This window comes from Schistocerca piceifrons, chromosome X, assembly GCF_021461385.2.
Source record: "Schistocerca piceifrons isolate TAMUIC-IGC-003096 chromosome X, iqSchPice1.1, whole genome shotgun sequence".
Lineage (NCBI taxonomy): Eukaryota > Metazoa > Arthropoda > Insecta > Orthoptera > Acrididae > Schistocerca > Schistocerca piceifrons.
This window is the reverse complement of record NC_060149.1, coordinates 221,298,137-221,311,377: the sequence shown is the minus strand read 5'-3', so window position 1 is coordinate 221,311,377 and position 13,241 is coordinate 221,298,137. Positions and strand designations below refer to the sequence as shown.

Genomic DNA, 13,241 nt, shown 5'->3' with positions numbered 1-13,241 from the left:
ATTCATCCAACAAAGGCCACAAGCTGACAAATAAGATCCAGATTCTTTTTGTATTTGAATAATTTGTAGAATGATCTATACAAGTTACGAATTGTAGGGATTTTGATACACTTTTCATTAATAAATAGACTTATTCTTGGGGAAGGTTTGTGTGTGCAATTTATTATTGCTATGCCAGACAAGTTGTTTCGTCATAGATACTTCGTGCTACTCTTGCGAAGCCAGGACAGGTCGTTAGTAATGTATGAGGGAAACTTGTGGTCTCTTATCTAAAGTCCCATGCACCTCTCTGTGTAGCAATGAAAGATAAAGGAGAAAGAAAGTAAAGCCATTGTGTTCATTAGTTTTATTTTATGAGTAAGCTACAGGTACACAAAATTAATAAATGCATTTATCTTTCAGATATGCAAATCAATCTTGGAGGATATACATCATTGGTCACATTACTGTTGAATCCCAGCAAATTGTATATCAACAATGAGATGGCACATAATCTACAGATGAAGACACTTCTGCTGTGCCTAGTAACATTAAGTTGCACGAGCATGCTGTTTTATTTTGGAAGCCTGCCTCGTATAGAAAACACAGCAGGTATGTATGAGGGCTCTTGGAGGGTTTTCCCGGACAGGAAAAAAAGGACATAAATAATCCTGCAGTCAGCTAATTCATACCTACATTGGTCCTGCCCACACACTGTAGCAGAAAACGAATAGGCTAGCTCAAAATCAAGTTTTATATTTTGTCAGCAACATCATTTTTGTAATATTTGCAGTACAGTCATCAATAAGACTGCAATTCCCTAAATCATTTTCACAATGAAACTGATGCTGTGCCAAACATCATTAAATAACCAGGGATGCTGTATGTACAAAACAGTTGTGATGCTTCCCCACAGCAACTCGATGTGGCGACCACAAACGTTGTACATACAAAGCATGTTCTGGTACACACTCTCCATCCCACCTGGTGCCTCGTCAATTTCTAGTGCATCAGCCAGAACTCGTGCCAGCAGAGCTTCCTCTGTGTCTACAGGAATCTTGCAAATTAAACTTTGCGTACAATCCCACAAGCAGTAGTCCATAGTAGTTAAATCCAGTTACCATGACAGCCTCACACTTGGACCACCTCAACCTATCCCTTTTTCACCATATCATCTGTTGAGATGTCTCCGGACTGCATGTGAAAAATGAAGTGATGCACCATCATGCGGAAATCACATTTCCTGATGGATATTCAGTGGCACAGCCTCCAAGAACAGAACCAGTACACATCATCCTGTCTACCGTATCACATATCAGGAAAAGCAGCTCTGAGACTTTTCTCTTTCCCTCAGCAGACGTGGACATGTTACACATCTGAATTTAAACCTTCATAGAATGGAAACAGTACATTTCTGGACTTGGGTTCCTATTAAAAATATTATTTACTCACTCCCTTCTATAAGTCGTAGAAGATTGTAATGGGACTTTCCAAACACCATATATATAACTACCACACACTGAACATTTACAGGTGTATAGCAGGTTACTTATTTCTTTTCAAGGATTTGTCTAAGGTGTATGTAGAGTTGTCAAGGCAAAACATCCTGAATCTTTATTTGAAAACACATGATGTTGTTCAGACATTTTATTTCTGTTGTAGGATTGTCAGAGTTTTATAGTTTTGTATTTTACTCTTTGCAGCACAACTGGTAAATTCACTAGAGTTCAGTGCAGGTCATTTTTCTTTGTAACAGTGTGTTAGCAAATAATTCTCATTAGTGTTAAATATAAATGGTTTGTTAATAACAAATTTAATGACTGGGTAAATTTGCCATGCATCTGATGGTCACACATTCAAATCAGTAGACTAAAAGAATTCCTGAGTGAGATGTGTAATATAACCTTCACAAGTATCAAAAAGTTAAGCATGATTATGATTTACATCGAATTTGCAGCAGAATTTTGTCCTTTCCTAGATCATATTTATCAAGAATCTCGTGTCCAGCGAATACTTCCACATGACTGGGAAAGAGCTTGCATGGGTCACTCCTGTTTACAAAAAATGGTAAAATATCAGGTGCACAGAATTACATGCAGAATTCTGGAGTACATTCTAAGTTTAAACATTATGATGTCGTAGAAGAAAGCAAATGTCTCTCAAAGAACCAACATGGATTCAGGAAAAACTAGTCATGTGACACACATCTTTCTTTATTCAGTCATGACATCTTACAAACAGTAGCTGCAGGTGAACAGACAGATTGTAGTCTTGGATTTGCTAAAGTCATTTGACAGTGTACCACATCTTATAGTTTTCGTTCCTAAATATGTGATTGTTTTAATGAATATTAGACTAAAAGAACCCATTATGCTACATTGGATGGTAAACCTTCCACAGAAACCAAAGTAAATGTGGATTGCCCCAAGGAAGCATAATAGGACTTCTTAATGTTCTCAGAAGGGTGCATAAATGAGCATATAGATAGTCCATATGCTAATGGATTGTGAAATGAAATTGATAATATTGGTATTTTGTACCCTCTAGTATGCAATTTTTAATGGTGTGTGGAATATACGCGGGAAGAGCAATCTCTGTATCAAGTTTCTACCAGGAACTGGAATGGAAAGGAGTGCTTCCTGATTTAGATTGGCTTGGTGCTTCGTATGGAATGAGAGGAAGTGTGTTGAATCCATAATATCTGCCGTGCGTACACTGCTGTTGTGAGCAAAATACAGTCTTTTTGTAGAGTTTACAATGTAATGCCATTTGTACTGTGCTTTATAGGGCAGGTCGCTCCTATGCCTTTAGTTTGTCAGAGGCAGACCACAAGTCCAGCAGCATTAATGTGCTCTGAATGTTTCTTGTCTCAGGTCGCTGTGAAAGGAAAGTTATAGCTGGTAAAATTACAGAAACATCATGGAAAGAAACCAGTCCAGTTCTGTTCATTGATGATATCTTCATAATTTGAACTCGGGGCCAAGATACTGTATCCTCACTTCTTCACTTCTGCAACTCTTTTCTTCTATCTGCTTCATTGGTCCTCAACCCTATGTGCCGCCTTCCCCGATTTTGACCTTCACCTCTTCCATCCACACCTCTGTCCCAATTAAACCCACTAACCACCAACAGTACTAACATTTCAGCAGCTGTCATCTCTCCCACTCCAAAAAATCTCTCTCATACAGTCTAGCTACCCATGGACTGTGTAGCTGCAGCCTCAAGAACTTCCATGCCCAGTATGCTGAAGGTCTCATGAGGGCTTTCACAGACAGGTGTTACCCTATAAACCTAGGTAATAAACATATTTCTCATGCCATATCCTCACACGCCCCCAGTTCTTCCACCTCCCCCAAGAATCATCCACAAAGGAGCACCCCTTCCCCTCCCCCCTCTCATCACCCAGTATCACTCTAGACTGGAACAACTAAACCGTATCCTTCGCCAGGACTTTGATTACAGTATCTGTTGTCATGCCCTGAAATGAGCGGCATGCTATCCAAGATCCTTCGCACCCCTTCTAAGATGGGAGTTGTCACCCACCCAACCTACACAATATCCTAGTCCATCCTTAACCCACTCCCTCTTGCCACAGGGGTCACACCTCTGTGGAAGACCCAGGTGCAAGACCTGCCCAAGCCATCAACCAGGCACTTCTTACTCCAGTCCTGCCATAGGCTTATCTTACCCCATCAGAAGCAGGGCCACCTAAACAACTCAGCTGCAGTCACTGCTCAGCTTTTCATCTTGGTATGAAAATCAACCAAATGTGGACCAGAATGAATGGCCACTGCCAAATTATGGCCAAAAACAAAGTTGACCACCCTGTGGCACAACATGCAGCTGAGCACGTGTTCAGTTTCCATGGCTTCTTCTCATCCTGAGCAATCTGGAATCTTCCCTCCACCAATGTATTCTCTGAGCTACACAGATGGGAGTTATTCTTGCAATGCAACATTTGCTCCCATAACCCTGTTGACTGCAATATCCATTAATCCACTGCCCCTACACCCTCCAACCAACAGTTTTCCCTTCCTCTGGTTTAACAGCCCTCCCAGTTCACATCTGTACTTCACCTTCATCGCTTGCTGCTCCCCACCAGCTCCAAAACTTGTGCATCACTTGCCTAGCCTGTGCACTGGCTGCACCGCCCTCCTGCATTCCTAGCCAGCAAACCAGCAACCGCCTTCAGAGCCGGTAGCTACCTACACCCAACCCCTCCTCCTTCGTCATGCCTCTCTCTCCCTCTACCCATCCCACCCCATACAGCCTCCATCTCAGTGGTGCAGTGGTTAGCACATTGGACTCACATTCAGGAGGACAATAGTTCAAATCCACATCTGGCCATCCTGATTTAGGGTTTCTGTGACTTCCATAAATCACTTCAGGCAAGTGCCAGGATGGTTCCTTTGTAAGGGCATGGCCGACTTCCTTCTGATGGGACCAGTGACCTTGCTGTTCGGTCCCCGCCCCCAAATCAACTAATCAACCAACAAAATAGCCTCTACCCCTCCTCAGTCCACCTGCTGAACTGCAATCCGGGCATTGTGCATCCAGCTGGAACTATGGAGGGGCACTGGTGTGTACTCTAGATCGAGAAAGCAGTCATACCAAAAGCTAGCAAGTTTTCTTTCTTTTTTTGTGTCGGCGTGTGACTTGGTGCTTCTGCTTTTCAGTGAGTGGCTGCCTTTACTCATAAATTATTTATATTATACCAGAACTTTCCTACTATAAATGTGCAACTGCAATCAATCACTCATCTAGTCCTCTGCACTAGTCTTTCACAGGAATTGCATCTACTGTCAACAGTGCTGTTGAACCATGTCATAGAGTTGATAACTGTCAAGTGTATGTGATAAAAAACATCACATCATTGTCAAGCCTATGTGAGAACTCTGAGTAAAAATATTGCACATTAATTTTGTTGTTGTGTAAGACTTTTTCCTGTGGCTTTCTTTTATATGAGGGTGTTCTGAATCTGTACATAAAAACTCTTGAAGCTTTTTAAATAAAACAAACGTTATAAAAATTCCACATCTGTATTCTTCATGTCTGCATATTTTTTCCTCTCATAGTCACTGTGGTGATGAAAGTATTTCGTCAAACAAGAGACCAGTTTGTTGATGCCGTCACTGTAGAATATTTGACTTTGTTGCCGGAGCCACAACCTCACCTCTGCGTGCACCACTTTTTCACTCTCAAGGTGAAGTCCTTGAAGGTGACCTTTAAGTTCTGAAAACAGATGGGAACTAATGACCTCAACAGTTGAGTCCCATAGTGCTCAGAGCCATTTCAACCATTTGAAAAACAGATGGGACCAAGTCAGACTGTGTGGAGGATGATCAATGATGACAGTGAAGCCAAGGTGTCGGATTGTTGCAGGTGTCGCTGTGCTTGTGCGGTCTGGCATTGTCACGCCGAAGGAGAGGGTGCTCCATGTGTGGACGAACTCTTCAACTTCGTGCTCTCAGTTTTCTGAGTGTCTGTTACACATTGACATAGTTGCATTACACTCTCCATGTTACGTTCTACAATTCAGAATCCTCTAGCAGCATAGGGTTGCGACTTTTGTCCATGAAGAGGGAAAGTTGACCAAATAATATGTGAGACATGTAATACCTTAACCAGTGTTGAGAATAAAATAAAGAAATTCAGGGGCGTTACTTTTCAGCACAGGCTTGTATTCTTACATGCCTCTTCAGTTTCACAGATTGGACTCTAAAGTATGGACCTAGTGATTAAGCTGTATCTTGTTCCATAAATCCTCCAACCTTAATTTCAGGAAAAATACCCCAGTTTCTTGATTATACTTAAGCTTTGAACTCTGACATGATCCTGAGTCCATACTTTCAGACAGGAAGTGTGCTTTTGAGAGATAAAGACAAGTATGTCAGTAGAAAAAGGCACATGGCAACAAAATTGATGATACCATGAGGTAAAAAAAAAAGTAAGTGTTAAAGATCAACTTTGAAAATGTTCCTTGAGATCCTTAGTAAAGTGTGGAAAGTTGATCGACTAATTGAATTAATTTTATGTATACTCTGTTTAGGGGATAGTGTTTTTCTGCAGCAGAAGAGATTATGGCAAGAGACTCTGGCATGAAAAATGATTATTTTTAAAGATCTGAGCTAATTCTGCAGCAGCAGAAAATGTACTTCCATAGTTCACACAACCGTTACAAGGAATATGATTACTTCTTTCATATTAAATATAGTAATGACCTACACAGACAGCTGCATGTGTTTGCACACCGCTTCCGGGAGTTGGGGAGGCGTACTGGCCCCAGATCGAATCTGCCCTGCAAATTAATGATGAGGGCTGGTGTTGGCCAGCCTGGATACAGTTTTTAGGCAGTTCGCAATCTGACTAGGTGAATACCAGCTGGTACCCATGTCCTGCCTCATTTACATGATCACAGAAATTCTGGAAATGTTCACACACTTTGAAATGGGATAACACTAGATGCAAACAGATGGTATGCATAGATTCTGTCTTTGAGGGGTGGGGGTGCAACAGGAAGGGAATCTGACAACCCATGTTATAAGGCCAGGAAAAAGATTACTTTTACATATACTAAATTCTGTGAAGTGTAATAATAATCATAAAGAGAATACTAAAGACTTCTTGTAAGATGTGTGAAGCAGAAGTAATCTCCTAAATATGAGAAGGTAAAATGCACAAGGGAAATAAAATGTGGATTCTTGGGAAAGCTGAATGTTGGATTGGGAGAATGACACTTTCAATTTAGAATTTTTTACACTGTGAACGTGGTTGAAATGATAAAAATTTCATGGATAAAGCTACATTATGTGTACACTACATCTGCCATAAAAATATCAAGTTTGAAGATCATGTGCACTAGACAGATGTTTCATAAAAACAAAATGTTGCACTTAAGACAGAGGACAAATTGTTTTATTGACATCACCTGTTTCCCTGTTTCAGCTAGTTAAAAGCATGCAAATAAAATTTACGTTTTTGTTATAGTGCCCTCTGTGCTTAAGAAATACTACCACAATTTTAAAATTGTGTTGTACAAAATGTAGTTAAAGGAATCACTACATCAAAATGAAATCAGAACATGGGGGTTTAGATTTGCAGTTAATCACAGTAAAATGATGTTACTGAAATTTACTGTATCAGTTACTTTAACCTGTTTTTATGTGGATTAGTGCATTTGTTTTGACTTAAATGGTTTAACTATCTGCAGCAGTGAAGAAGAAATGAGAAGGGAAAAGAAAAGACCATTCCTACGTTAGCAGTGAGATATGAGTGATGTTCTGATTTCCACTGCAGATTTGGTATTGAGATGTCAATGAAAATGTCCCATTTTTGATCCTTTTGTAGGACTATAATTATTTAGAGAAATAAATTAAAAAGTTGTGCATTGTCAAAGATATTTAATCACACTTCACAGATATGTTGTTTTTTGAAATACTTGAGAATATAATTTGTGTGTGTCAAAATAAATGACTGTGTTTTGTTACTTGTTTTCCAGGCAGTCTGTTAAAACAAGAAAAACTGAAAACTCTCTCTGCATGCTGGCTTCTATTTAACACAATGCTAACTGAAGCTCTTCTTTCAGTTAATCCTGGTTGAAAAGCTGTAACCAAGACAAGGAGCAGGGTATGTCACTTCTCTTGCTGTCTGCTATCCAAGTGTATATTATACCACTTTTACATCTCTGTAGTGTAGTAGTATATTTAACTATCTAAATACTGTTAGCAAGCGAACTAGAACTCTCTGTTGTTGGTTGAGTGTCTTGGTTTTCATGTATGAGACTAAAATGTTATGTAGATTGTTTGTTATATTACTGAATATTTCTCCGAATTTGAGTGAATGGATTTTACATATATCTTAACACCTCGTCTCACCAAATAGATACATAATGCTTGCTTAACATCACTTTTGCTGCATGCAAAAATACCTGTATATGCTACAACATAAAAATGTAATTGCTCCATATAGTCTGTCAGTAAACTGAACTGCTAGCAGAGCTTGTGGTGGGGGAAGTTCCGTTTCCAGAAAGAATGCTACAGGATGACTCGAGAATCAGTTTCCCATCTGCTGTGCGGTACAGCATAAGGGGATTTACATAGATACTATTCACATGCGTTTCTTCCATTTGACATATTAGTTACTAATTCTGTATTTTGTATAGGTTTAATGCATTTAGTGGAAAATAAATTCTTCTCTGTGTATCTGCACACTATGTTGGCACTAATTTAAAGGGTGCTCTGTGGGACCTTCTAAAACAGCATGTAGATGTTTCTTGTGATGTAGTGGGTTACAGATTGGGGACTCACCTGCTCTCTCTTCAGTTTGCAGACAGACTATACTATCCAAGGTATTTCCAGGTGTGTCAGTTTGAATGTTTTCTGGCTCAGAGAATGCACTTCTCTGTGCTTTGTGATTTACCACCTCAACAGAATCGGTCTGGATAATATTTGATATGTACTACTTTGGTGACAGCTTCAAGTTACAGTATTGTTTGAGGAACTGTATTAAATACATTCAAGATGAAGTAAAGACTTAGCTAGTCATGTCAGAAGCCATGCATATTACAGAAGAATGATGTGACCCACTGGTACAACAGTTAATGTTACATATCCAAGTGTTGTTAATTCAAATTATAATTATCAGTTACATTTAATGGTCTTGCTATATTGGTCTTGTTGACTTAACCAATGTGGAATATTAATAAGCTGCTGGAAAGTTATGGACAGAATAGCAACAATGGAATGAGTGAAAAAAGCCACCCCCTGTATTTGGAGACATAGAGGGGTGAGTAGTGACTAACAAAAACGTGCACACATTAGCTCATTTTAAAAATGTGCTATCTTCTTTAGCACACGCACCTGCAGACAGCACACACACAAACACACAGCTGTGTTGTTCTGGTGCTGTAGGATCATTATGCTGCATTGCTATATTCAGATTAGGCATAAATATGTTCACTTTCAAAATGCATTGCCTATCCTTTAATATAGGTTTGATAGTACTTATGTAAGAAGTGATAAATTTCTCTCTTGGATGTAATTTGTATAACAACTTTGTTGACTTAAATAATTTGAAGGCATCATCTTTAAACTGTCAATGCGGCCCTTTTTTCCCAGAGCATGGAATTTCCAGTGGAAGCACAGTGAATTTTGCTACCTGGATTTAGTAACCTTGTGGCAACAGCATTGATTGTGTAAATATACTTTCATGATTATAAGTCTTGAACAGGATGCCCATTTAATATTAGGTCTTACTTTTCCAGCATCTGTGCTCACTTTATCTAGATTGATGGACCAAGCTATGATTCTCCTGTCTTTCTCTAGCTTTAGAGCACACTGTGGCCAGAAAATAGTACTATTGACAGGTGAAGCTTTCTCTATCCACTACTCACTCCCAGAGAGAATGTTTCTAAATCATTTAGCCTCAAACCAGACAATGTGGTAATAAATAACATTTGGTTGCTTCTTGCAGAACATTTTGGAACCAGCAGATTGTATGGATTGTACTACCTGAGCTTCTAATGTTCAGGATAAGTCTTCCAAAATTCGAGGAAAGTCTCAAGTACATGCACAAACTTTATATCATCCTGACTGTATTCATTTGTAGGTTGATTATTCACTCTGTGCTTCTTGCCTACATGCATTAACCCACTCCCAACATACAGTGTATATGTGACTGTAGTAAGCATAATCAGTAGTGTTTTAGAGATTGGTTTTTATGGCCTCTGATCTAAAGTTGAATCTTATTGTTTATTGAGGGAAACACATTGTCAAATTTTCAGACCATGTCTTCTTCAGTCAATGTGAATTCATTATTTTGCTTATGTATCCTTTTGTTACCTGTGAAACCAATATTATATCTCACAGTTCTTTTCAAAGATAAGTCCAATACTATTCAAGTGCAGCACTAGTGGTGTGCTAATAGACTTGGCTACATTAATTAAATATTTGTCTGATGTTACAAAACAGTGTTGAAGGACAAACTATTAAAATCAGTCATAGAAGAGGGACAGGAGGCAAAAAGGCAGCTTGATTTATTAGGAGAATTATGAGAAGTTGAGTTATTCTACAAAGGCATGTGAGACTCATATGCAGATGGTTTTTTTATTTTTTCATGTTTGGGATCTTCGCCCAGTCAAGTAAAAGGAGGAAACAAAGGAATTTAACTATGTGCCACTAACATTTTAACCAACCAGTTTGATCAGTGTGAGTTTATTTTGGATGTGCTCAGAGGTATTAAATGGAAATTTCATAAAATGATGTTGGAGAAGTGTAAAGAACAAATGTTCAGAATAGATTGTATGATGATTCTGCTGCCTCATTACATTCCTCACGTAAGAACCACAACAGTATAAAAAGAAATAGAATTGTGTAGGTGCAGGTGTACAGCTAATTTTCCTGTGCTCCAAGACTGGAACAGAAAAGGTAATGATTAGTAATGGTATGAAATATCTCCTCATATGTTGAACAGTGACTTGGGTGTAACAGTAGGTGCAGCTATAAAAACTTAATTAATTAGCTGCCAAGGTAGAATGTAACTCTTACACACACCTGAAAGAGATGACTTTGCATGAGCTTCCACTTCCATGGCAAGTCTCATCTGCCACTCCTCTCACCTGTTGAATCCATATTCCTCAAGTATATATTTACATTTAAATTTGCAAGTACTCCTCAAAAGTTGCCATATAGTACATCAGAATAACAGAAACAGAGAGAACTCTTGTGAGTAAGGGCAGGGCTGGTTTAAGGTTGCAGAGGACTAGTAGCTCTGCAGTAAAACAACATGCACCATAAACAACTAGTGCCAACACACAATGAAAATTAAAAATGTGGTCATCTCAGCTCGTGTGGTGGTGCTAGTCGTTTATGGTGTGTGTTGTTGTTCTCCATATGCCACCTTGGTTTCCTCATCATCGTAGCCCTGCTCCACCCACCAAAGGTTTAAATTGTTGTGTACAGTGATTTCTTATTGCATTTGCGCATTGAAAATGTCTGGCAGTGAATGGACAATGTATGTAAAGGAACATGGCAATGTAATAATTATGGAGGACTGGAACCCTGTGATGGGTAAGAAATACAAGACAGAGTTACAGAAGAATGTGAGCTCTGTATCAGGAATGATAGAGGAAGAAACTAGTTGAGTTCTGAGTAAACTTCAGCTAGTAACAGTGAAAACGTTATTCAAAATTCACAACAGGAGGATGTGTACTTGGGAAAGGCCTAGTTGACAGCGGGTACCAGATGGATTAAATTGTGGTGAGACAGAGTTTCCAGAATTAGATATTGGATTGTAAGATGTATCCAAGAGTGGGTATATACTCAGATCACAAATTAGTAATGATGAAAAGTAGGTAAAATCTTGAAAGAATTACAGGAAAAATCAGTGTGGAAAGAAGAGGGATACTGAAATAGTGAGAAATGTTTATGTGTGTTTAAAGATCACTGAGGCTTTAGATACCAAGGTAATGAATACCACAGTATGGAGTTCAGTTGAAGAGGAATGGACATCTCAGAAAAGGGCAGTAAAAAAAGTTAGAGAGACAAGTCCAAGGAAGATAACTGCAAAGAAACTTTGGGTGACGAAGAAATACTTCAGTGCCCAGAACGATTTTTTAACTGTGCAGTTGTATGTACACTGGTGTGAGACTTCCTAGCAGATTAAATCTGTGTTTTGGACTGCAGGATATTGGAAGACAGGATATTGTGGAGATGTGACTTAGCCACATACTACTACAAGTCAGTGGCCAGCGCCCAGGGCATTGACCACCCCTTCATGAAACTCCTGTGTTAGCCATTGTGTTCATCAACTTAGCAAAATGTGGCAGTGATATGCCTTCCACCTGGTCATCTGACAGACAGACAGACAGCTGTATGTATACCCCTAGTGGCCAGCAAGCCATTACCAGGACAACTGGGTCGTGTTGGGCCACCCAGGCTGTGCCATTTGCTCCATTGAAGTCAAAACCATACTGATGATGTAGCCACCACTGCCCTAACTGAGTTTCGAACTGTGGACTGCTGCCTGACTGCCTAGAAACTCGGCAGCTCTGCACTCTGCCACCTCTGTGGGATGACATTGCTGGGATCCCGCTGCTGCCTCATGGTCCAAGGCAAGACTGAGATTCCTCTCAGCTCTGTGTTACTGGGGTCCACCAGCTGCTGCTCTCCAGCAATTGTTAAAGGCCCCATCACCGTCTGCCACATCACAGAGGCACTGGTCCACCACACTAGAATATGTCACCTGGATGCCGTGCCAAGGCGATCCAAGAGCTGTGCCCACTGCTGCTGATTCTGCATCCGGTCTGGCTACATTCACTGAGTGTGCATGCTGCCTTCCAGCTGTGTGTGTACACCGTGGGGCTGCCACCTGTTTTTGCCACTTCTACTCTAGGACAGCACGGAATGATACCAGGCAGCAACCAGGATGAGGGCACTCACATGATATTGCTAAAGTCAATGGAATAATAAAGAATTGTTACGTTCGCATTCATGTCTGTCTGCAGCCTGTCATCCTCACACTCCTATGATGCTACATTCTGGAGTCACCCTCTATGGTCTTCTGTCTCCCTCACCATCAGCTGGGAAGTCAAGCACCTCCTCACCAATAACGAACGTGGCTCCCACCAGCCTGTATCTGTCATTGCACCCCCCCCCCCCACCCCCCACCCCCGACAGAATAGAGTGGATAGATGCAAGGAGATACGTTGAAAGCCTCTGTCTGATAGCATGATAGAAACAGAAATGGGAGTCAGTTTGGAAGACATTTATTTATTTATTGACATAGCGATCCAGTAGTGGTCAGAGTGGACATTGGAAACATACTATCAGACTTTTGCAAAAATATAATCCTCACAGTCTCAAAGATAGCAAGAACTATCACACAGTCAGCTTAACAGCTCATGCAAGCAAATTGCTGATTAGAATAATGTACAGAAGAATGGAAAAGAAAAAGCTCACCATGATTTTCAGTTTGGATTTAAGAAAGGTAAAGGTATCAGAGAAGCAGTTTTGACATTGTGTGTGATAATGGAAGGGAAGGCTTAAGAAAAATTAACCTGGTTTTATAGGCTTCCTTGACTAAAAATATATTTGACAGCATAAGCTATAAGCAAATATGGGTAATATACAATATGTACAAAAACCAAGAGGGAATAATAAGAATGGATGACCAAGAACAAAGTGCTTGCATTAAAAAGGATGTAAAACAGGGATGCCAACTTTCTCTCCTATTGTTCAATTGGTACATTGAAGAAACGACGATAG

The 13,241-nt window shown here is 39.9% G+C and overlaps 1 protein-coding gene across 2 annotated transcripts in view; it reads left to right on the top strand.

The window, feature by feature from the left end:
- Positions 1-13,241, top strand: part of LOC124721244 (carbohydrate sulfotransferase 11) — a 39,903-nt gene that overhangs the window by 10,921 nt on the left and 15,741 nt on the right. The window contains exons 2-3 of one of the 2 annotated variants that reach the window (XR_007006304.1): positions 403-591; positions 7,478-7,605. Coding sequence is in view for 1 of the 2 variants with exons in the window: in XM_047246103.1 (XP_047102059.1) it covers positions 405-591 (187 nt within the window). In the remaining variant the exon portion in view is untranslated. The remainder of the gene's footprint in view (positions 1-402; positions 592-7,477; positions 7,606-13,241) is intronic. The other variant, XM_047246103.1, reaches the window with a different exon arrangement.